General features: G+C 43.2%; 2 protein-coding genes across 2 annotated transcripts in view; both read left to right on the forward strand.

The window, feature by feature from the left end:
• Positions 1–20,227, forward strand: part of dnhd1 (dynein heavy chain domain 1) — a 28,458-nt gene extending 8,231 nt beyond the window's left edge. Inside the window, exons 15-44 of the mRNA XM_078282373.1 lie at positions 52–250; positions 338–429; positions 700–928; positions 1,318–1,443; positions 1,617–1,714; positions 2,274–5,451; positions 5,523–5,664; positions 5,851–6,016; positions 6,455–6,737; positions 6,840–7,583; positions 7,920–8,688; positions 9,176–9,278; positions 9,699–9,817; positions 10,117–10,296; positions 10,681–10,783; positions 11,070–11,198; positions 11,440–11,631; positions 11,905–12,336; positions 12,612–13,032; positions 13,528–13,626; positions 13,744–13,920; positions 14,907–15,085; positions 15,458–16,501; positions 16,597–16,778; positions 17,060–17,127; positions 17,732–17,957; positions 18,405–18,496; positions 18,581–18,730; positions 19,001–19,617; positions 19,817–20,227. Of these exons, the coding sequence (XP_078138499.1) occupies positions 52–250; positions 338–429; positions 700–928; positions 1,318–1,443; positions 1,617–1,714; positions 2,274–5,451; positions 5,523–5,664; positions 5,851–6,016; positions 6,455–6,737; positions 6,840–7,583; positions 7,920–8,688; positions 9,176–9,278; positions 9,699–9,817; positions 10,117–10,296; positions 10,681–10,783; positions 11,070–11,198; positions 11,440–11,631; positions 11,905–12,336; positions 12,612–13,032; positions 13,528–13,626; positions 13,744–13,920; positions 14,907–15,085; positions 15,458–16,501; positions 16,597–16,778; positions 17,060–17,127; positions 17,732–17,957; positions 18,405–18,496; positions 18,581–18,730; positions 19,001–19,617; positions 19,817–20,227 (10,950 nt within the window). The remainder of the gene's footprint in view (positions 1–51; positions 251–337; positions 430–699; positions 929–1,317; positions 1,444–1,616; positions 1,715–2,273; positions 5,452–5,522; positions 5,665–5,850; positions 6,017–6,454; positions 6,738–6,839; positions 7,584–7,919; positions 8,689–9,175; positions 9,279–9,698; positions 9,818–10,116; positions 10,297–10,680; positions 10,784–11,069; positions 11,199–11,439; positions 11,632–11,904; positions 12,337–12,611; positions 13,033–13,527; positions 13,627–13,743; positions 13,921–14,906; positions 15,086–15,457; positions 16,502–16,596; positions 16,779–17,059; positions 17,128–17,731; positions 17,958–18,404; positions 18,497–18,580; positions 18,731–19,000; positions 19,618–19,816) is intronic.
• The window catches only part of LOC139909261 (extracellular serine/threonine protein kinase FAM20C-like), a 38,200-nt gene extending 15,776 nt beyond the window's left edge, over positions 1–22,424 (forward strand). The window contains exons 8-10 of the mRNA XM_071896277.2: positions 21,248–21,329; positions 21,705–21,764; positions 22,151–22,424. Of these exons, the coding sequence (XP_071752378.2) occupies positions 21,248–21,329; positions 21,705–21,764; positions 22,151–22,424 (416 nt within the window). The remainder of the gene's footprint in view (positions 1–21,247; positions 21,330–21,704; positions 21,765–22,150) is intronic.
• The last annotated feature ends 1,620 nt before the right edge of the window (positions 22,425–24,044 follow it).

Here is a 24,044-nt window from a genome sequence, read left to right on the forward strand (position 1 = left end):
GTGCATTTTTATATTGACATTACTAATGTTTTGAAATATATTTTTTGTCAGTTTGTTGTGTCACAAGCTCAGGAGAAAGTTGATGTGTGGCAGCAGCAGGCTGCATCTCTGACAAGGACCATACCTACCCATGACCCAGTGCTGCAGGAGACTCTACGTATGCTGGAACACCTTAGCCATCAGCTTGCAGTCATGGCCAAACTGTGGAGCCCCACACTCAAACATAAACACTGGAGAACAATTTTCCAAGGTCAGAGACTATGCAGTGATTTTAACACATGCAAGTTATGTGATATTCATTATATCTAAAGTGATAAAAATACATCTCTTCTGGCAGGCATGGGCCTACTGTATGTCCCAGAGATGAAGCTGACTGTTGCTGAACTGATGTCTGAACAGCTTGGAGATCACCAGAAACACATTAACAAGGTGAGAGCAGGAGAGGGGGGGATACACTGGGCAATTTTTGGGCTATGTAGATGGGCAGTGCAATGAAACAAGTGCACCAAAAACAATCAAACATCCATTTAAAGGATTACTGGCGACAAGAAGTTCCAGTGAGTCTGTGCAGCAATGCTGAGGCAACTACTGTATGTATACATTGTTGCCAAGTAGTGTTGACCAAAAACCCAATGCCGTATGTCATCACTGATATTTTTTCTTGACACTTGATTGATTTAGCATGTTTTCCTCTGTTAGATATGCAGAGAAGCAAAGGCAGAGTGGGACATGGAGCAGAACTTCCGGAAGCTTCAGCAGGAATGGGAAGCCAGACTTTTCCAATTGGATAAGTTCACTGTCTCTGTGTGGCAACTCGATGAATCACAACATGGATCGATACACACACAGAAGCCCTCACCTGACACCGTTTCCAATCACCAAACTGCCAGTCAACACTCCTGTGATGGCGCTACACTCACCATCACAGGTGAGACCGAGTAACAAACTAACAAATTAATAATACAGATGTAGTCATTGTAAGAGTCCCAGTTTCTACTGCATGTTTGCTCAACTACTGGTGCAAACATGCTCCATCACCCGGAGGAATTGTTTGATGAACAATACATTTTGCAGTCTTTCCAGGCATTGAATAGTCCAGTTATTAGTTGGTTTAATCAACACTAGGGTTGATTTACAGCACTGATTCAGTTTGACTATGTAACATTCCAGAAAACTTTTTCTGTTGTATTAATTGCAGCATAGATGCAGAATGAATGCAGTAGGACATCTACAATGACTACCAGTGTAAACTGTGCATTAGCGGTATATTTTGCATACAAATTGCTGTGATCTGCTAATACATGTTGTGTGCATCAGGTCTGGAGACGCTCCTTGCTGAGACGGAGGACAGTTTGATGACCCTGTCCAACATGATGGTTTCTCCACACAGTGCTGAGTTCAGGTCGGCGGTGGAACACTGGGTGCAGTTGTTACAAGAACTTGGTAAAGTGGATATCCAGAAAAAATTGAAAGTATAAAGTGTATGAGAATTAAGTGTCATTTTGCTGATATGACAAATTTTGAATATTTGCCTCCAAGTGCATTAAAGGAGTGAACTGCTTTTACTTGTAAATATACATTGCTTTTTCTTTGTATTTCCCTTTCAATCTTCATAGAGGAGCTGCTTGATTTCTTTGAAAGATACCAGCAAACATGGGCCTTCCTGACCAAGATGTTTCATGAAACACCTGTTAGTGTTCAGAGAGTGGAACTGGTACGTTCAAGTAGTAAGTTCATCAAGGTGCAAGGAGAACATTATTATCCTGGCTATCCTATTATTGTGGTCAAGTGCATGACAATAGCAAGACATATACAACAATTTAAATCCTGCATTTATTTAGCCATATAAATTTTAGGTATACACATGTTGAGTTTGAGTAAATGTGTAATGTGTAAATGTATAAATGGAAATTAAGCTTTTCTCAACATTCACAACTCATTGTAACTGAAATTAAGGGTCTAATTGACTTGTTTACAGTGCTTGCACACATGCAAACCAATGTAAACAATCATCTTTTATAGGCTGAACATACATGAAAGAATTATGTTTAGCTGTCACATACTGTTAGTCTTTGTGTCAGTCAATCAGTCTGACTAAATGAGAAAATGTCTTCAGAAACATAAAGAAAGTTAGTGGTTTGATAAAAGCATCTATGTGCGGCAAGTCAAACCAATCTAATCTTTGCAATGCTACGACATTGGTACATTTAAGAAGTTTACATGTATACAGCAAACTTTAAATCAGGTTTATGTTTATGTCTCTTTTTTCATAGCTGGAGAGGTTCCATCCAATCCAAGAGACATTCAGAGAGATAATTCACTTTATATCGACTGACCCTCATGTGCTGAACATTGTTCGATCTAAGAAGACAAATAACCAATTCCATGGTAACAGCCTTTGCCTGATTCTCATCAATGGTCTGTCTACAATGGAAGCTATTTCCAACCAGATGTTGTATCTCCTGGATGCACCTCGTGGAGAGTTCCCCCGGCTATGCTTCTTGAGCGACAGGGAAGTTATAAAATTGATCTCCCTGCACTCTACACCCTCCACTCTGCTACCCTTTGTGCGCAAATGCTTTAAAGGAGTGCGCTGGCTTCAAGTGGACAGTGAAATGCCAAATGGTACAAAAGATCTAAGCAGTTGTGGGAGTATATCTGATACCCACATACAGATGAAGGTGCCGGGGGTCTTTGGCAGCCTCCGTGAGCACATTACCTTTCTTTGTCCCTTGGAACCAAATCTCAACCCCTTGGTCTGGCTTTGTGTCTTGGAGCAGCAATTACAAAAGACCATGATGCAGCTCATGAAACAATGTGCTGTTCTAAGAAAACAGCTCCAACCATTAGACCAAGAGTTGGAGTGTGACAAGAAAGTTGGAAACGCACTATTACTTAATGCTAAAAGGAGGGAAAATGTGCTATGTATATTGGATCTACTGTCTGAATACCCTCTTCAATGTCTGCTGGTGGCTGAGGAAGTGGTATGGTGCAGTAAAGTTCTAAAAGTTTACCAAGCATCCAGCCCAGTGAAGTGGAGCCACATAAAAACACACAACTCTGAAAAACTGAAAAACCTGTGCCATTTCATAAGGGATGGAATCACAGGTGCCAGTGGTAAATCCCTGGTTTCTAACCACATGATGATGTGTCTGCGTGCTTTGGTGCAACTTACAATGAATCATGCACAGCAGCTATCTCGACTCACAGAGGTACAATGTGAGCTGGAGTCGTCTTTTGAGTGGCTAAGTTTGATGAAGTATCATATAAATTCAGACATTCAGAGTCTGAATGGCAGTGATTGTCCAACATGTTACGTGGACGTCCTGGGCTATCGACTGCCATATGGGTACGAGTACTTTGGTCCAAATGATTGGACGATGGTGAATACTCCTTCCACAGATAGAGCAATACTGGGGATTCTCCTTGCTCTGACCAGCTACAGATGTGGGTTTGTGAATGGACCATGCATGTCTGGAACGACAAAGACTGTGGTCCAATTGGGAAAAGCTCTGGGGCGACAGGCCATCATTTTACAGTGTTGTTTGAGCATGGGCCCTGGTGTTGTCCAGCAGATGCTGTTTGGCGCCCTCCAGACTGGTGCATGGCTTCTGTTGGACTCTGTGGACTTACTAACACAAGGGGTCCTGTCATTACTGGGACAGCATCTAGTAGACATTCACCAATTCTTCTCTGTGTTAAAGATAAATAAGGAGCAAAGCGTTCATAAGGAGCCAAAGGACCAGGCCAGTGATGGTTGCAAAAACATTGTAGAGCAAGAATGCCAGATGTTACTTGCAGGGAAAAGTATTTCTGCCAATCTAAGCTATGGATGTGTTATCATCTCATCAAAAGGGTACACAACTGAGGTTCCAGAGAGTCTGCGAGCTGCCACCAGGCCCATTGCATTAACCCATCCAGACTACAGGATCATCGCAGAGGTAATGTTGGCCTCCATTGGTTTCTCAGATGCCATGTCTTTAAGTCGACGTCTGGTGTCCCTCTTTAGCCTGGCCAAAGATTCCCTCTGTCTGCCTGAATTCATCAATGAAGAGCAGAGCAGCTGGCTTGTTGTCTTGCAAAATATCATCACTGCCTCTGGTATATACTTACAACAAAGCATCAGGCAAAAAGACATTTTAGATGAAGACAAAGTGTTGGCTGAGGAACATAAGGCTCTTCAGGCTCCACACAATGTGACTGACAAAGTGACTGAGAGAGATGGAGAAGATAAAGCTGCAAATCCTTCAAAGTTTATGCACAGTAGTCAGTGTGCTCGCATTATACAGGGAGTAATGGAGGAGAAAGCCATTGTCAAAGCTATTTTATCTGTCTTATTACCCGCTATTTATGAGCACAAGAAAGCCTCACAATTCCACACCATTTTCAAGGAAATGTTCCCTATGGCATGCCAATTTCCTGTTCTCCAACAATATATTGAGGAAGAAGAGCAGAACCTAGTTAAAGATGCAGTTACAGAAGAGCTGGAAAGAACAGGATTACACTCCGACACACAAATGATTTGCAGTGCTGTCACACTCTACCAGGCCATAAAGTTCTCACAGGCAGTTCTGCTGATGGGCCCCTCAGGGAGTGGAAAGACAACCTGTTACCGTGCTCTAGCTGGGGCACTATGTAGTCTGGCTGCCAGGGCAGGGGAGGATGTATTTGAACATGACAATACAACAAAAGGAGATGGCCCACAGACAGAGCCTCAAATCTCTGTTTCAACCTGGAGCTCTGTTGACACTGTGGTCTTATTTCCTAATGCCATGTCCCATGAGGAGGTCTTTGGGGGCTTGTGTGAAGAGAGAGGGTGGCGGGATGGAGCTTTCACGAAAGTGCTCAGAGACTCAGAGAGACACAACCTCTCAGCTTTGGACATTTGCAACAATAAGAGGAAGAGAGATCAGACACCAAAAGTGAAGTGGCTGGTAATGGATGGGGAGCCTCTGGGGCAGCCTGGCTGGTTGGACTGCCTCACCAACTTCTGCAGTCCTGAGGATCCATCTCTGTGCTTGTCATCAGGTGAAAAGCTTGTGCCGTCCCAATCAGCGCTAAAGCTACTGGTGGAGACCATAGACCTCAGTGATGCAAGCCCCTCTGCAGTGACCAGATGCAACCTTGTGTATTTCACCGGGACTGATCTGTGGAAGGCTGTGTGGAAGGGTGAAATGGATACTCTTTGTAGTGAGCACACACTAGATAAAGGGATCTTGAAAATGTGGAGTCGTCTAGCTGAGGATCTTTTCTGCCGCACACTCAATTTGCTTAGGCACAATGCTCTAACCTCCGCAATGCACATTGAAGGAGACAGAACCGGCAAATTTTGTGAAAGCCCCATGTATGGACTGCAAGAAATCTTGTCATTCATTAGGATCCTACATGCCCTCCTAGAGCATTTTGGGAAGGATGGGGCAAAAGCTACACTAAGACGGACAGACGAAAGAGGTAGCCTATTATAAACATACTCATTAACATAAAGACAGGTAGCTTTCCCTAACAACAGTCTGTACTACCAGTTCTCCCAACAGATATGCCTCTACATGAAGCCCACACATCAGGCACAGATGCCCAATTTCCCTCCGCTCAGCAAGAGCTGCAGGCCAGGAACCTTTTTCTGGTGGCCTATATTTGGGGATTTGGTGGACACCTGCATCCTCGGTAAGGGAATCATCATGTAGCTGTTTTATTTTTATGTAATCACATACAAGTAAACAAATATTGGACTTAGCATTCTAACTATGCTCTTGCTGTCAGAATATCTAATCCTTCTTTTCACTAAAAGACTGAAATGAACGTCACGCACCGATGTATTGATACTTCATGTTTTATGTGTCTTCATTTCAGCCATTGGCCACAGTTTGACTTGCTAGCCCGAGAAGTGATGTTTAATAGCCGGTACAGAGTTGAGGTTCCAGGCGAAGGGACTGTATTTGAGCACTTTTTTAGCATCAACGGCAACAATTGTCTCAGGAGTAAGAACACACAGTTGGCCAATCCAACGATTCCCAAGGTTTGTCCTCAAGGTCAAAATAAATTGAACTTCAGTAAAATCTTAAATATCAACCATTTAGAGCTTGATAATGTTACAGCTTTGCTATGATCATTGAACTCCTTACTATGATTGATGGTTGATTGATTTGGTTATCTAGGATTTTATGCTTATTATAAGTCTAAATTCTACATGCCGTAATTGTAGAAAATGTCAAATGTAATGTAAATGCTGATCACTGCATTGGAATATCCATAGTATTCTGTTACATCACCACACGGCCATCTTGGTAGGAAAATAACAGGTGATTGTAATAAATTAACAGGTGATTACAATCAAATGACAAACACGGCCAATGAGCTGTGTGTATTGTAAAGCGCCATATTGCTAGGAAATGCATGTGACATCATGGGAATACTATGAATTGAACTAACCAGTACCCCTTGTGTATTTACATAGTATGAGAAATATTCTCATCTACTGGACCTCATGTTGGAGGCAAACCAGCCGGTGTTGCTGGCAGGAGAGGCTGGTTCGGGGAAAACCACTCTGTGCAACACTTTGCTGAGTTATCACAGGCCACACATTAGCCTACCTGCCAGTCCACTCCTGAGCTCCCGAGACCTGCGCAGTGTGCTGGATAACATTTGCCGCTGGAGGACCTGTCAAGCTACCAAAGGTGGCATGACCAAGCAGTCGGGACTATTTCTGTTTGTGGATGATTTGCATGAAGCCCCCTGTGGTGAGTAAGAAAACATCAACTTGGGGAAACTGATGTGATGAAATCAGATCAGATTTTTCATAGTGCAAAACTTTAATATTTCTATATCTTTCCTGTGGGTAGATGTCTTTGGGAAGACGTCAAAGGCTCTAGAGACACTACGACAAAGTATTTCAAAAGGAGGGATTCTAACATTCAATACCTATCACTTCAAGTTATTGAGTTCTGGAACCATCAGCTACGTGACTACCTGCCGTACGTTTGGATCGGGTAATCACAGCGGTAATGCAATATCCTCCCGCCTCTCCCGCCTGTTCTCCATCTTTGTCCTGCCCAGCTTATCTGTTGAAGTTCTATTCTCTGTCCACTCTCCTCGGCTAAAACTCTGGCTCAAAGACATCCCATTTGTGCCGAGTTATGCGGACATGGCATGTTGTATCATCGCCGCAACTCAGAGTCTTTATCATGCTGTATGTGAGCAATTCCAACCTACTGTTCAGAGGCCCCATTTCATGTTCTCCCATCATGACCTGCAGAAGGTTTTTCAGGGGATGCGTCTATGGCAGCCTGACAACTCAAACACACAGCCACTCCAGAAAAATGCCAGCCCCATAAAAGTTCTTTCAAAGTCTGCACTAACGTGCCTTCTCCCAGCCATGCCAGGGCCTGCAGCTAGTGTCCTTAAAATAGCCAGTCTGTGGATGCACGAGTGCCTGCGCACCTTCAGTGATAGGTTGTGCTCAGAGGATGAAAGCAAAATTCTGGTGTCACTGATAGCCAAGGTATCGACAACATACTATGGAAGTAGATTGGTTGATGAGCCCCAGCCTGTCAGTGTAGAAGGATCACCCACTGCTACAAGCCCTAGTACTTCTACACTACCCACAGAAACACCAGACACTCTTAAGTCAACCAGTCAGCATCCAGATACACCATTTAGAGAGATGAATAGTGGGGCCTCACCCTCACATTTCTCTACTACGCCTCTTGTGCCTTCGGCAACCCTAAAAGAAGAGGAAGACTCTAGACCAAGCAGCTCTGGCTCTAGCAGCTCAGACTCCAGCTCATTTTGGGGCAGTGAGAATAAAGATTATTTATTGGAAGAAAGTGTGAAGAAGGAAGAAAAGATAGTGGAGAAGAATGATGAGTTGCCCCTACAAGATGTAAACTTATGTAAAGTTTTATCCCCCTCTCCGCCAAAAGAGCCTAAACCAATTGGCCAGTCAGACTGGAAGAGAAGCCATAAGTTGACTGAACCATCCCTGCAGGCTGAAACCAATGACTCAGAGGAGCCAAGCCTAGAGGAGCCAAGCCTAGACACGCTCCTTCTGCCATTACAGCTTCTTCAGAACATGGAGGAAACTATGGATAAGATTGCTTTTGGCCCTGAACTCTCTGAGCCTGTCAACTCAATGGATCAGCAACACTATTTCAACTTTAGCTCTTATCAGGAGCAAGACCTTGATCTATTAGTGCGACAGCTATCAACTACCGTGAACAGGAAAGAGGAAGACAAAGAGCACAAGTTTGATGATAACCACAGCATTACATCCAGCTATATTCTACACAGGCAGAGGGTGCATCAGCTGTTGCATATCCTCAGGGCTTTGCTCATACCTGGAGGTCATGGAGTCCTGTTTGGTTCAGTCAGAGGCACAGGCCGTAAATCCACTGTGCGTTTAGCTGCCTACCTCATGGGATACCAGTTGATGGAGGTACATCCTGGTAATGAGAATGAGTTGCACGAAATCCTAAAGGAGGCTGGGAGTCAAACTAGAGTGAATGGCGCCCATGTCATAATACTGGCTCATGAGGAAATCAGCCAGTCTGTCAGGGAAGAACTACTGGTGGCGATGGCCCATCGAACTTCCCGGGGGCTTTACTCACATGAAGAGCTGACAGATCTCGTTCCCAGAGTGAATACTGTGAAGAACTTGAGAAGATCCCACATGGATGATCAGATGCTTGAGAAGTAAGAGGAAAAGATCTAGTTGATTCTTTAACCCACATGCTAGTTTGCCACATTATTTAGGCCTAACTTAGAGACCACTGGGGGTTATCAATCAACCCCATCACATTGTATAATTGAATGGTCAAGCCTAGATAGAAAAGAAATACATACAATGTGTGTTCACTTGAGGATACTTAAGGATGTCACTGAGCTCAGGCAAGTGGGTGTTGGTTGTTTTGATAGAAAGGGTTTATGAGGATGGGCCCACATCAAATATCAGAATATAGCTGAGGGCATTGTCAGTTTAATGTTTAATTAAATCACTTGTATTACTCATTGAACAATTGCAACTTTCGAATATAGCTTTAGGGATGCTGATCTAAAATCACTCACAGGGATGGGCCTTTAGGAAAAATGTGACTGCTTAAAGATAATATTTGAGAATATGTGAATATTTGATATTTTTTGTAGATCATAAGCATTATTCGTTCTGTCCCCTCTGACAAAGGTACTTGAGCCAGTTCCACAGGAATGTGCATGTGTTCCTGTTGCTGCCTTTCACCATGTCAGACAGCAGAGAGATGCCTGCCAACAACACCCAGGGCTGGAATGTAACTATTTTCACTCAAGTACAACTCTTGTAATTGACTTAGATGTTTTCCTTTTACGAACTCTATACAACAAAGCAAATATCCTACTTTTCACGCCACCTTTATCAAAGAACCTGTAGACCTGTGTGTGGTTACATTGAAAACTAAAACATTTGCATACAAATTGTGATCAGCTCATAAAAAAGTCCTCCTATTCCTTTTTTAAACTTTGAGCCAGCCAGCTGTAAGAGGAGTAATCAGCACATTTACAACTCTTTAATGCAACAGGGTTAATGCACTGAAGACAGAATACTAAGATAAAATACCTCTAAGAACTCTCAAACATGTCCTTTTTACTAAAGTACATATTTTGTTACCTTACTGATGCTTGATTGGTATTTGATTGTCAATACTAATACTGACAAATCCTTTGTGATCCAGGCACACATAACCAAGGCCATGAGCCTCAGCTGCTGTGTGGAGGTGTACCAGGCTTGGTCCAGACAGTCTCTAGTGGAAGTTGCTGCTCACTGCTTCAAAAACAATCCCCACAAACCTGAGTCAGACAGCCAAAGTTAGTTCATGCCTGTTTCATTCATATACTTTATACAATATGTGAGTATGTATGTATGTAAGAAAATATAACATATGCCTTTTGGTGAACACTTTTATCAAAAGTGTATTATTGTGTTATGACAGTATACATTTTTAACATGGGTCAAACCCATAAAACTGACAGTGTTAATTCCAGGCTCTACCTATTGAGCTATACAGACCCATATGATGTATGTATGTAAGTATACTTTCCTGGTTGTAGTAAGATACACCCTATTTCTTTTGCTTTTAATGCAGCGGAGAGAGAAGGCTTAGAGGCCAGCATGTCTCTGGCCATGGCAGGAATCCATCAATATGCATGTAGATACGCTTCTGTTCTTCTAAGTGCCCAGCCTTTCAGCCCCGAGACTTATATGGAGTTCATCGCCCACTTCTTTTACCTCTGTGACCACCTGCACAAGCACGGACTGGGCCAGGCCAGCAGGTAAGTTAAAGCGTTAAATGGACTTTTTGGCAAATAAGCCAAATCATCTTGGTTTAAGTAAGACAACCCAGCAAAGCCATCATTGAAGAACTTACTACTGTAGGACAAAACAAGTTTGGTAGGAGTTTTACTTCTGGGTGTCCAGTGTTTAGTGTGCTACAGTGCATATTCCAATGCTTTTGAGATGATGCTGAGCTAGCTTGTAGAGCGCACTAAAATATAGTTTGCCAAAATGTTAGCACAGACTGTAGTGAACGTAATAAACACTGGACACATTTGTCTCAAATTTGCAGAAAGAAACAGAGGTGTTTTATAATAAGTATGATGTCTATTTTTAACAAAATAGAAATCCACATGCCTACAATTATTATTTCATTTTCTCAGAGTTGCAACTGTCCTGGCTCGTTTGGACGTCATGACCAACACGGCTGTGCAGTACAAACAGGAGTTGGTCAGACTGCAAGAGAAAGTTGCAGAAACACAGCAGGTTGTGCAGAGTAATTCATCATATGAAATTAGGATAAATATACGATGTGTGTGTACTTTTGGATGATAAGGCTAATAAGGCTACATAATTGAACAAAATAACAGTATTAACTGCTGCAAATTCAATTTTTTATAGTCAGCCAAACAGGTTTCAAACAAGTTTGTATACAAAGTATTCTGGTGCTATGCAGAGTACCTGGCTTAAAAACATCAGAGAAAATTGTTAACTGAATTCTAACTGAGCAAATCTTGACCAATAACATTTGCATTCCCCTTCTGTGCTGCAGCGTGAGAAAGAGCTCCTCAGCGCTGTGGACGTTGAGAGGAGCCTGCTTGAGGAAGCCGGGCAGAAGTGTGTGGTAGAGGAGAACAAGCTGCAACAGCTGGAAGAGCAGATTCATCACACTCAGCAGCAGGTAAACAGATACTTCATGGAGATTAAGACTCACATCTAAGTGCCACTGTTGACTTTTCAAGGTTTATTAATTTCTGCAGACAAAAGCATATAAATTAGATGTATCTTGTGAATAGACCACATTACAAAAAAATCTCAGTCACAAAATATGACCATATGAGTTAAAGAGTCAACTAATGAAGAAATAATAAATTAAATGTCATGGAAAATGAACTTGAAGTTTTGAATTTTGTTTCCATTAGGTGAGCCCTGTGTTCCTGTCAGGCCTTATGATTCTCAAGTGCCTGAGTCCATCTGACCTGGAGGAGGTGCGGCACTACAGAAATCCACCTGATGGGGTGGTGAAAATCATGGATGCCATTTGCCTGCTGTTCAATCGTCCACCCAGCTGGGAGAGTGCTAAACAACTTCTTGGGCAATCCAACTTCTTCCAGGTATGTGGAAAAAATATTTATATTGGACACATTTCTTTGAACAGGCCTTTTTTACAATTTGTTCTGTCAAAGGAAATTCATTTTGCAAAGGCAGCATAGAAAACATAGTATTATCATACACAAGTTAGAAACATTGATTAGTCCAGTTTGTCTAGTAATGCAGCAATTGCTTTATCTGTAGATTGCTGGTGGCACTGTTACGCTTTGAACCCTTTTTAACTTTAAGTGGCTGTTTTGGGAGTCCTCTATTGGTAATATCTCTGCTTTTCCTAGGAGTTGGAGTTCTTTGACCGCTACAGCCTGACTAACCACCAGTTGCAGCAGCTGGGCCAGATAGTTCACAGTCCCCAGTTTGTGCCAGAGTCTGTGCGAGAGGTGAGCAAGGCCTGTGAGTCTCTGTGCCGATGGGTGCGGGCCGTGTACGACTGCTCCTGCAGGGAACACCACACGTTCTCCCAGGAAGCTGGCAAGCAGCATTTGGAGGCGCTGGCTATGGAGGCACGTGGCCGTCTGCGCTTGGCCAGGCTGCAGGAGGAGGAGGTGTGCCGGCGTCTAGAGGACATGGAGCTCCAGCTGCAGTTTGTACAGAAGGACCTGGAGGAGCTGCTGATGCAGCTGCACAGAGCCGAGAGCTTGGAGAGACAGGCTGCTGCTGCTGTCAGGCAGATGGAGAGACATGTCACAGTCTGGGAGGCTGCTGCTCAGGTAACACAGCATTTACACATATTACTGGGTGAGCCCCTCGCCAGGTTTGAACTTCTGAGCTGGCTAGAATGATTAGGCTACTGATGGAGTCAAATCAAAGTGTGCCAGTGGTGATAGTATTAGACAGTATCTGTACTAGAGAGTTGAGTTTAAACATGGTCCACTTTGTTACATTGGGGTCTATTGTTGTTTGAAGCAGTTTTAAGCAGCAACATTTTTGCTTGATATGATGTCTTTTTTTTAAATGAATGTGATGTTCCCCCTTTTCCCTCCAGGAGGCAGAGTTGAATAACCAAACTGTCCCAGGAGATGCTATTATTCTGGCTGCAATCATCTCTTATTTGGGTCCCTTTGGACCTGACACATGCACAGAACTACTGAGCAAGTGGAAGGTGCTGTGTCAGACAGGAAGCATTAACATAAACCCTGAGGACCCCAGAACCTCCCTATTTACAGACTGTGACCCTGCGCCCCCTGACCCCCCTCTCTGTGTTGCCATCCCTGTGGCTGAGAAGCTTCAGTTGGTCCTGGCTCGGGCAGTAGGCATGGACCAGGGGCAGGTCCAGGACTTGTCTGCCAGGCTGGTGGTCAAGCTGCTGCTCTGGGGATACAGAAGACCCTGGGTTCAGCACTGGCCTCTACTGACAGACGGCCAGCATCATGTAGAGATTAGCTGTCAGAGCTGGCTCATCACAGGTAGGCCCTTAGATTTACACAACATCTATGATGGGAGGTGACATGACCCCAATGATGCACCTGCTGTCACCCAAACCCCTTTCCTCCAACATCCAAGCCAGGTTTCTACACAGGTGCCCACCCTAAAATAGCACAAGGGATAGTTGCATCATATCCTGTAGAGTGGTTAATGGCATTCCATCCATTACATTTCAGGCTTTTAGCTGATGCTCATATCCAGAACCATTTACAATGAGTGCAACAATAGAATAAGCTTAACTGCCTAGCCAACATTACAAGCAACAAGGAGTGCAAAGGCCTCAGTGCTCAGAGAATAGATGTAACAAATATCCCAATGTCTATATATACTGTATATATCCTAAGCCTATATTGGTAGTTTAAGTGTCTTTCTATCTGTCATAGTCTGTTGGCTCCAAGATAGGATCTAAATTGTTGTAAATTTGGATTGAAAAGCGTAAAAGCTACAAAACATAACTATAACTGTCTGTTCTGTAGGAGACAATACCAAGCTTGGGATGGAGGCTGAGTATGAAGTGGTGGTTTGCGCTGATGACCCAGAGCTGCTGAACAAGTTGGACCACGCAGCTGAGAAAGGTGAATTAATAGTGGCAATATGATGCAATAGTTAATATAAACAACAGCTAATTTTGATAGCTTAATTTCTCAGTATATTTTTCAGCCTTACACTCACTGTACCCCTTCTTTGTGCAGGTTTGAGGGTGCTGGTAACTCATGTGGAACGTGCCGTCCCCAGCCCACAGTTTCTGGCCAGATTGGTGCGTCCCGCTGGAAGTTTCCTCCCAGGGTTCAAGCGGCCTGTCCAGCCGACACACCCACAGTTCTGCCTCTTCCTCAGCACCCATCTGCCTGTCCGACTGCTTAGCAGTGGTAAGGAGGAATGGGAGAGGCAATACAACTGTACAGTGGTAGTCATTGTTGAAGTTGTCCTACTTTGCGTTTTCCCTGCACTGCATTAGTAGTGCATGATTTGAAGGAGTTGGAGAGAAGTTGGAGAGAACAACCATATAAATAGTAAGACTTACATTGTAGCTGCATGTGCTGATCATCGCATGAATACACACAAAGAGGCTGGGCTAAGCAGGAAATGGGTACACACTCATCCTATACTGTAGATTCCCCTTCAAACCACATATTTTAACTCTATAGTAAACCATATCCAAACATTTTGTTAGCCTTTAATGAATTTAGCTGTCATCTTTATACATATTTTCCTATCTCTGCTGTCAACAAGCTGTAAAATGATCATAATGCGAGCAGGGATATAGAAAGACTGTTTGCAAAGTAAGCCATCAGACTATACTTAACTTATCAGAATCACTTTAATGGGCAAGTAAAAAAAATATAGAGCAATTTGTCTTGGTAATTGGTGAAAGTTGTCATTGGTACAGAGACACACTTATATTTTTTCACAGAGCATAGTGAAACACATGGTACAAGGACAACAGGACGTCACATCCAGTGCAACTTGACAATACCAAACATACAGTACAATGGACAGCAGACTAAACATATCACTCTACTTATAATGAGTTTGGTTCCAAAATGAAATGTCCACCATTTGAAAAATGTGACCCCTACTCAAAATGATTCATGTCACAACATTTAAATAAATGATGGTTTCATTTTAAAGAATAATATGTACTCAAGTCCTTGATTGACAAAATTGTAACACTTTGACAGACTGGATCCTCTGGACTTTAGAGATACTGAATGGTCAGCTAAACTTATATGAATATATACAGCAGCGTTTTGGGAATGAACTCTTCATATATACATGTAAGTACATGTATTAGCTGTGTGTAGCTATCTGAAAGCAGTGGCTTACTATCGGTGTCCCTGCTCTTGTTCCTTAGAGATCCACCCGTCCATCTTGGCTGCGGTGCAAGTGTTTGACCTCTCTCTGAGCTCAGCAGAGATCCAGGAGCTGATGCTGACACAGCTGCTGCAGTCTGAGTGTACCGAGCTGCTGACTCAACACTCTGTCCTCCAGAATGACAAGCAGTTACTGCAAGACAAACTGGTCAAAATGGAGGTGATGAGACCAGCATTTAATATCATACCAAGCTATTAATATTCCTGTCGGTTCATTTAGTATTACATGATATAGTGAAGTAGAGTCAAATCGGGGTTTATCTACTCAACCAGCCACTCTGGGAGGTAACCAACCATCATTTGGGGCTTATTTTGTCATCTAAAAAGCAGTAAAATAGTGGTGAAATAGTGAGAGTGGCTGATGCATGTCTTAATCCACCTGTCACTGTGGCCAGTGGATGAAAAAATGTATTTCAGCGCTCAAATCAAATTGAAACATGATGCAGTGCTTTCATGCAACATTCTTCTCAACAGACGATAGTGTTAATTATTTGCTGTTGTTCATAGTTCCTGTACATCACTCTTCTCTTAGGTCTCTCTAATGGACTACATCCTGCAGTCCAACACCCCGCTGTTGCAGGACTCTGATTTTCTCCCCCACGTGGCTGCTTGTCAGGCAGCAGTGGAGGAACTGCAGGCTGAGATGCGGCAGCTGAGTGTGGAGCTGGAGCAGCATGAGGACCTGCTGGCCGGGCCCCGAGGAGCAGCGAGGCTGGCTGCTGCCCTCTACCAGGCTCTGCAGGAGGCGGCCCGTCTCTCCCCGGTCTACTTCTTCTCCCTGCGTGGCTTCATCACGGTGATGCGTGGGGCCTTCGCTGTGAAGGGCAGGCCAGATGTGTCCTATTTCAGTGGGAAAGTACCAGCGGTCATAATATCAGAGCTCACTCATAGGATGGTAGCTCAGCTGCTGGTCCAGTACCGGCCTTGTCTCTTCCAGAGCCATGCCGCCCTTCTGAAGCTGCTGGTGTCTGTGGCTCTGCTCCGGCACAACAAGCTCTGCTCTGAGGCCGAGAGGGCGGTCTTCCTCAAGGGCCTCGGAGACATGGATTTCCCTGTACCTAAAGCCAAATCCTGCTCCCCTGCTCCCACCACCTCACATCCTGCCACATCCCAGCTTGCTCTGCCCAGCTGGATACCCCCTCATATCCACCCAGATCTCCTCTGCTTGGAGAAGATCCCAGCTTTCAGAGGGCTGATCGCATCACTGGCCTCCTCCCCCATACAGTGGCAGGAGTACCTGCGCTTCCCATCCTCCACCGTGGCGGGAGCTGTTCCCTGTCGCTCCCACTCCCATCTGTCCTCGCTGCAGCGGGCTCTACTCTGGAAGACCATGCTCCCTCACTGCCTGGGGGGAGTGGCTGAGGACATGGCCGCCTGCCACCTCGGCGTTTCTGGACAGACAGCGGGGCCTGAGGCTCCTCACACCGGGAACCCAGAGGCCCTCTCCCGATTCCTTGCCAGACACGAGGGACCCATCATTCTTACGTTGCCCAGTCCAGGCAGAGAGAGGTGGACAAACATTCAGCCTCTTCACTTGATAGAACAATTAAACCGCTATCAAGCAGATGCAAAGGGGGTAACATACATTTTATTTATTTATTTCATTTGAATAGCTGTAACCATTGCACGTCTATGCACTCTTTGATGTGTTTTTAAATGTCTGTTTTTTAGGTTCAGCTGAAAGTCATTTCATTTGGAGCTAAGTGTGACAGGGAGGTCATCCTCTCAGCACTGGACAGAGCTGTTAATGACGGCCATTGGTTGGTTTTTAACAACTGTCACCTGTTGGAACAATGGGATGACAAAGTCGTGTTTCATCTCAATCAGTTGGTCTCGTCTTCTAAAGGTAGTTTGTTCATAAAGAATCAGTGTAAACTGGATTTGGATTACTCAATTTTAATACAAACGCATACAGTATTTAGAAAATAACACTATTTTTCATACATGATTCCTGTATAATGATCGAAAGCCTAAAATAAAACATCCAATCACACAATAATGGATTGATTCAGTGATGACCTATCCGTGCCTGATATCTTAGAATTAAATATACATTCTTATCTATCTATCTATCTATCTATCTATCTATCTATCTATCAGGCGAGGGGCTCATGACAGCAGCACCATGCACAAGTAGCCTGGTTCACCCATGCTTCCGACTGTGGTTTATAACTCGAGGATACACAACACGCTCCATACCCGGTAGGTCTTTCCTATGCTGCTAATTATCCAGATACCCCTCTCCAGATCAACCACTATAGCTTCAGTCCTTTGGATGAACCAGTCTCTCTCTTTCGCTACCCATTCCAGGTACTAAGATAGAAATATTGTCCAATACAGAGTATCAGTCTGATCCTTTCCATGAACAAAATACATTAGTCTGGAGTCAGTGCACAAAAATAATGCAGATATATTATTTTTCGCCATTAAAAAGGTCGGACATCCTTGTGTGAAAAAACGCAGAAAATCAAGTTGCCTGGTTTTAATTTTTGATGATCATGGTTCTCGATGAACTTTACTATTGGTGAAATTCACCGATACCAATGCCCTACAATACCCAGTATCCAAAATCCCATTGCAGTATTTATATTGATACATTCCTAATAAGTCACTTTGTATAATGGGCACACACCTGGCTTGCCTTGTTTTTAATTAATGTCTCTTTTTTTTTTACTTTTGCCTTTTATTTGTTATTTTTGTACTTAGACACTTTGTAACTTTAATTTTCTGTGTTTTTTTGTAATCCTTATACTTATGATTATGATGATGAAGATGATGATGATGATGATGATTATTATTATTACAGTGGCAGTGCGAATGTGTGGCCTGCCTCTGGTGTGCGACTCTCCCTGGGATGTGAAGGAGGAGCTGAGCTGCTCTCTGCGTCAGGTGGCGTCCCTCGTTCAGCCTGAATCTCTGTCGGGCATGACGGTCGACGACGTGGAGCCCCTCCTCCGCTGTGCCATCCTGCACTCTGTCTTACTGCAGAGACAGACCTGCAAGTCTTTAGGCCAGGGGAACATCTACCACTGGTGAGAAAATGATCTCACATACGTATACTGTACAGATACTGTAGATTCATCCTTCCTCTCATTAATTCATTTAAGCAATTTGAAATCTCTGCTTGATGCGGTGTTAAAATTCAAAACTGTATGTCCCATCCCAAAATATTTGTATTTGTCACATTAATTTACAGAAAATCAAAATATAATTGAAATTCATGACTTACTTAATACTTAATAATAATGCTAATGCTACTTAATAAACAGGTTATCCCATTCTCAACAATATTACTATTTTTAAATGTCTTAATATATAACTAATAACCTAAATTATATAAAATCAACATTATGAGCTTCACATTCACATGAGGTTATGAGCTTCACATTTTTTGTGAGATATTGTCATAATTGTGGATATGTCATGATGGAAGAAGACTGTAGCCTTTGTACGTGTATGTGGGTTGTTTCTTTTCAAAGGACTCAGGAAGACCTCCTGGCTTTGGTGGAGGCACACGTTCACATCGCCAGTCTCTGCCATGACAAGACGAAGGCTCTGGAGTACATAGCAGGTGAGGCTGCATTAACAGGTGGAACTGTCCCGCTAGTTCAGTTACTGTATTATGCTTTGACCTCATTGTACTTTTCATTCATAGTCAATCTGGTACATGGCGGCCATGTGTCAGACTCTGCAGACCTGGCGGTGGCGGAGAGTGTTGCCAAGACCTGCCTCAGTACAGTGTCGCCTCTGTGGGGCAGTGGGCCACACGTCCTCTCTAATATCATCAGCAATCCTGGCCGCTTTGGTACTCAAACAACTTTCTACTCATACGTTGTATACTGTACAGCTTACAAGCTCATTGATCATACAGTAATCTGTTTTTACGTTCTTGACATTTGGCACTTGTCGAGAGCAAGTTATAAATGAGTGCAGCAGTAGAATGAGCTTAAATTCCTAAATCATCAACATTACAAACAACCAATAATGAGAATTACAAGGATCAGAGAGTGTGTTTTCTCATCTATTCTGTGTAAATAAAACTTGTTTTTGTCACCGTATCATTTCACATCCACAGATTTGTCAGGACTACTGCAGGTCCTGGAGCAACGTGTTCAGGACTTGGTCAACATCAGCGACCCCCTGGTGTTAGGCTTCAGCGCTGATCAGGCAGCAGAGATGGTCAAGATCAAAGGTCACACCCTGAACGTCCTGCTGCGGGACTCCCAGACTCCTCTAGGAAGAGTCAGGAGCTCCAGCAACGAGTTGAAGCCCCCTGCCACGCTGCCAGATTACAGCCACGCTAGAGACAGACTGCAGGCTCTGAAGAGTTACCTAGAGAACAAGGATGACATGAATGCAGGAGGCGTTTCTCGCGGCCCCCTGCGTGCCTTCCTCCAGGCTGAGTGGGATGATCTCATTGATTTGGTGTCCTCGCTCCTCTCACAGCTCCACCAGCCCGTTCAATACAGCACACCGACCTTCACTTCCCTCCTCCAGCTCACTAACCTGTCTCTCCTGGAGAGGAGGGCGGAGCTGCTCAGTGTTTATCTCTGGGATGACGCCACTACAGATCCACCCGCTGCCTACCGACTAGCTGCTTTCAAAAATGCCAGAGGTTTTCTAGTGGCGTTGATGAGGGAGGCTGCTCAAGCAAAACGCAAATGTTTCAGTAATATAGCCCTACATTTCCAGGTAAAGCAAGAAAGTCTTAAAGTTTTAAAATGTAACCAGGGTGGGAAATTAACTCTAGCATATCAGGCAAATGCTGTTCAAATAGGCAGGCTCTTTTCTATTATTATAAAAGCATTTTGGCTGGCAAAATTTTGGAATCAAATTGATCAAAAAAGTTAGTTTCCCACCCTGACTCTGATGTTTCTTCTTGTCCTGCCAGGTTCTGAGTGTTTTGACATCCCCGGCCTCTCTCCCCCTGGACGGTGTGTATTTGTGCGGCCTGGAGCTGAGAGGGGCATTGTGGGATACACGGCTGGGAGCCCTGCAGGACACACTCTCTCCCCAGTCGTGTTTGATGCCTCTGTTTTACGTCCAGGCTCGAGCCCTAGACACCCGCCCTCGTAAAACCTCACACTTGAAGAACGCAGACACTGTCCAAGTCTCAGACGCTCCTCCATCTGACGCCCCTCAGTTTCCAGTCTACCACTGTCCGCTCTATCTGGATGGAGAGCGGGAGAGTGCAGACTGGGGACTGGCTGATGCTAACATTATCACCACGGTTCCCCTCCCAGCTAAGATAAATCCTGTGTTGTGTAGTTTGAGAAGGGTGAGGCTAGTGAGCATGCTCTGACTGTACAGACCTGATGTTTACCGCTGTGATACTCCTGACTGAGGCTCACACACACTGATGTAGCTACGACACTTATGAATAAATGAGACTAGATCTATAGAAGAGAGTCACGATTCTTTTTGTGCCATACTTTTTATGAGAAATCTTGTACAGGTGCTTGTGGTTAGACTTAATGTTCACATGAATTGTGTGACAATTTATCAACCTCTTTATGTTCTGATTTATTTTTTTATTAAAACATTGCTACATAATATCTTAATACAAAATTATGATCCATAGATCGTTTTGTTTTATAACTTGTGTGATAAAACAGAATCTCACAGACCCCTGGGAATGGAGGAATGGGAATGTCACTGAAATGTATTGAAATGTCATGCCAAAGCTTTATTTAAATGAAACACACATGTATGCATATACTCATACATATGACTATACGCAACTACACACACCTACACACACACGCACACATAAAATTCCCTGAAATAAATTTGCAGTTATAATGACTTTTACTGCATGCTTTTCATGAAGGAAATTCCAGGCAGATGTCTTAAGATTGGACAAGCTAAGTTCGGTTGCTATTGTTTTTTTTTTTTATTCTCATGGCCTGTGAACAAGACGGTAAAGAACAGTTTTTATTGCCCTGATGTGTGCTTTTGTAGTTTTAACTTGGGTTGGTCATAACCAACTGTGCATTTCACCTGAATATGTTTAATTCCACCCAGAAACACTTTATTTTTCAAGTACAATAAATGTACAGGAGTTTGTCTCGGTGGTAGATTCTCAACGGCTATTTCCAACAAAAATATTTCTATTGCACCTTGACAAAGACCTCCACTGAAAATACCTGCAGTTCAGATAAATAACTGTGCCAAGAGGCTAGCTGGTTTTTGGGTTGATGTATATACGTACTTTCCCACAGGATATTTACAGCAGAAAGACCTACTGAGGAGGCTTGTACTTTAAGTGATGGCCTTATGATAATTACCAAGAGTAACTGATGACCTCTGTCTTTTCCCCCAGGTAACATGGACAGGCACCATTATGAAACATTTGAGAAGTTCGGCAACAACACTTTTCTACTGCACCTCGACAACGGGAGGGCGTGAGTATCTCTGGTGATGTGTTGGTCAATGTGTGCGTTTTAAGTGTGTGTGTGTGTGAGAATGAGACAATAATTTTGTTGTAATGCACCGCAACTTTAACTTGTTTTAACAAGTCAGTGTTGATGCATTTAAACTTAAACAAGTCTTTTTAAGTTTTTAAGAGGTCTGGAGTGATGCTTAGATGTATTGGGATTTTATTGGCTCTGTAACATTACTGTTGTATTGTCTGATATACTGTTCCTAATGTTATATGTTTTGTCCTTGTCTCAGTTCTTCTCACTTTAATGTTTGGAGGCAAATCCTTCTTAGTTTAATGGTTTAATCGTATGGCTGTAAATGTGACTTGACTGACACTGGGTCTGTTCTCACTGCAGATTTGGGCGCCACTCCAAAGATGAGCCGTCCATCCTAGCTCCACTAGAACAGTGCTGCAGGTACAAACAACAATGTGATAAAGCATGGGGAATGTGAACTCCTCAGTCCAGTTCAATTCAATGCAATCCAGTTAAGTGCAGTTAAGTTCAGTTCACTCCAGTTATTTATTGAAAACAAATCACATGACAAATTACCAGAGTGGGAGTCAGTGAATCAGTTAAGTGCAAGAAATCACCCATAACTTCAAAATACAAAGTTCTGTTAAAACCATCAGAGGCTGCATCTACAAATTTACCATTCTAACCATTCTCTCCCCATTTTCATTCCCTCTTTTATCCCTTCTCTCCCTTCTCTCTCTGCTTCTCTTCTCCATCACCCCCTCTCCTCTATTCCTCCCTCTCCCATCTTCTCCTCCCCTCTCTCCATCACCTCTCCCTCTCTCCAGGATCCGTCGCTCCACCTGGCTGCGTCTGCGCCTCCTGTCTCTGCCTCAGTACCGCCTCAGTGACGTCATGCGGGAGTCGCTATCCCATGATCCTCTGGCCAGCGTGGCTCCTCTGCTGTCGGAGCCCCACCTCGCTGCTCTCGACCGGCGTTTAGCAACCGTGCTGCAGACCATAAGCCGCTGCCAAGAGCGACAGAGTGGGGATGGTGGCGGTGATGAGGTCATCTATGACGATATTGCCTACTTCAAAGGCATGGTCACTCCTGCCGGGTAGAGCCAACAAACCTCTATTATGTTATCTAGATGAAAAGGTGTAGCACTGCAGTGACATGGTGGCACCAGTCAAGTCAAGTTTATCGATAAATGTTTTTAAAGTAACAAGGAAACAGCATTTCAACGGCGTCTTGCTTTCCATAATTCAATGTATTTCCGGTTGAAACAGGAAGTCGCGGCGGGACATAGCGTGAGGAGAGACTGTTAAAAATTCTTTGCACATGATCTTGAGCTGTCATAAATTTTGGAGTCTTCAAAAGTAATAAATTCCTGCCACTGGGATGCAACCATGGTGTGTCTTAGGAAAAGGTAACAGGGTTTTCGGGGGTGAACAGCCAAAAATGCACCGCCGTATCATGTTGCCACTCATGTGACTTTGAAAGCTGTGAGGTTGCAGGTTTTATATGATGGGACAGGCGGAGGGTGAAGCTTTGGTGGGAATTTTTCTGTACGCCTACTAATATGTAACCACTACAGATACACTGGTTTCCAGGAACTAAAACTAATAGGATTTTGACATAAAAATACAAGATAATACAAATTTCGTAAATCTTTTGGAATTAATTTTTAATGTGTATGTTATGATATGGAGAATTAGCTAACAAGGTGAAAAAGTCATTTTTCATTTCATTGTGACTTGAACAAAATTGGTCTGTCACAGATAAAAACAGGTTCACAATTCTGATAAATGCAACAAACAACAAACAACATCCGGAAATTTGACATTAGGTCAGAGCTTGTGTGTGTGTGTGTGTGTGTGTGTGTGTGTGTGTGTGTGTGTGTGTGTGTGTGCATTTGTGCGTGTGTGCGTGTGCATGTGCGTGTGTGTATGTGTGTGTGTGTGTGTGTGTGTGTGTTCCTGTACTTTTGGCCAGTCCTTTTGTTATTATTATATATGTATGTATGTATGTATGTATGTGTGTATGTAATACATACATACATGTAATACATGTAATATATATATGTAATTATTGTTGTTATTTAGTCGGACTCGGTCCCTAAGAAGTATCAAATTTAGATACCTAGCCCTAACCATGAGTGTATACAGTTTATACTAATATAAGTGTATATATAAGTGCCCACAGTAGTAAATGAAACTCTTGCCGTCACAGTATTACAATCATACTCCATACATTGAGCTATAGGACAAAATCATTGTTTCATTAATTTATTGAGCAACAGTTTCCTTGACAAAGAATGTGGCACAATAAATTCCCAAAAGAATAATAAGATGTTATTGCTTTGTTTTCCCAACTTCTGTATGTATGTTTATGAGTCGATGTGGTGGGTTGACATTATAGTTCTGAGATGGAATAAAGAAACAAAGAAAAAGCAATAAAATTTGTAGGCTCAGTTAAGCATTTATAAGCTATAATTTATAGGCCATAGATTCTGGCTCCAGCAGCAACATTTCAGTCAATACATCTGCTGCATGACAAATGAAGAGCAGCACATTTAGTGCAGTCCATAAACTACAGTACACAAAACATCATCATACTGAGTTGCACCTTCCTTTTCTATAATCCACATCTCAGTTGTTTCAAGACTTGAAATCCTTCTTTAACTTGCCTTCCCTCTACATCTCCTCCTCATGACTGAAGACTGGATTTGATAGGTGAAA

This window comes from Centroberyx gerrardi, chromosome 3 (assembly GCF_048128805.1).
Source record: "Centroberyx gerrardi isolate f3 chromosome 3, fCenGer3.hap1.cur.20231027, whole genome shotgun sequence".
Classification (NCBI taxonomy): Eukaryota; Metazoa; Chordata; class Actinopteri; order Beryciformes; family Berycidae; genus Centroberyx; species Centroberyx gerrardi.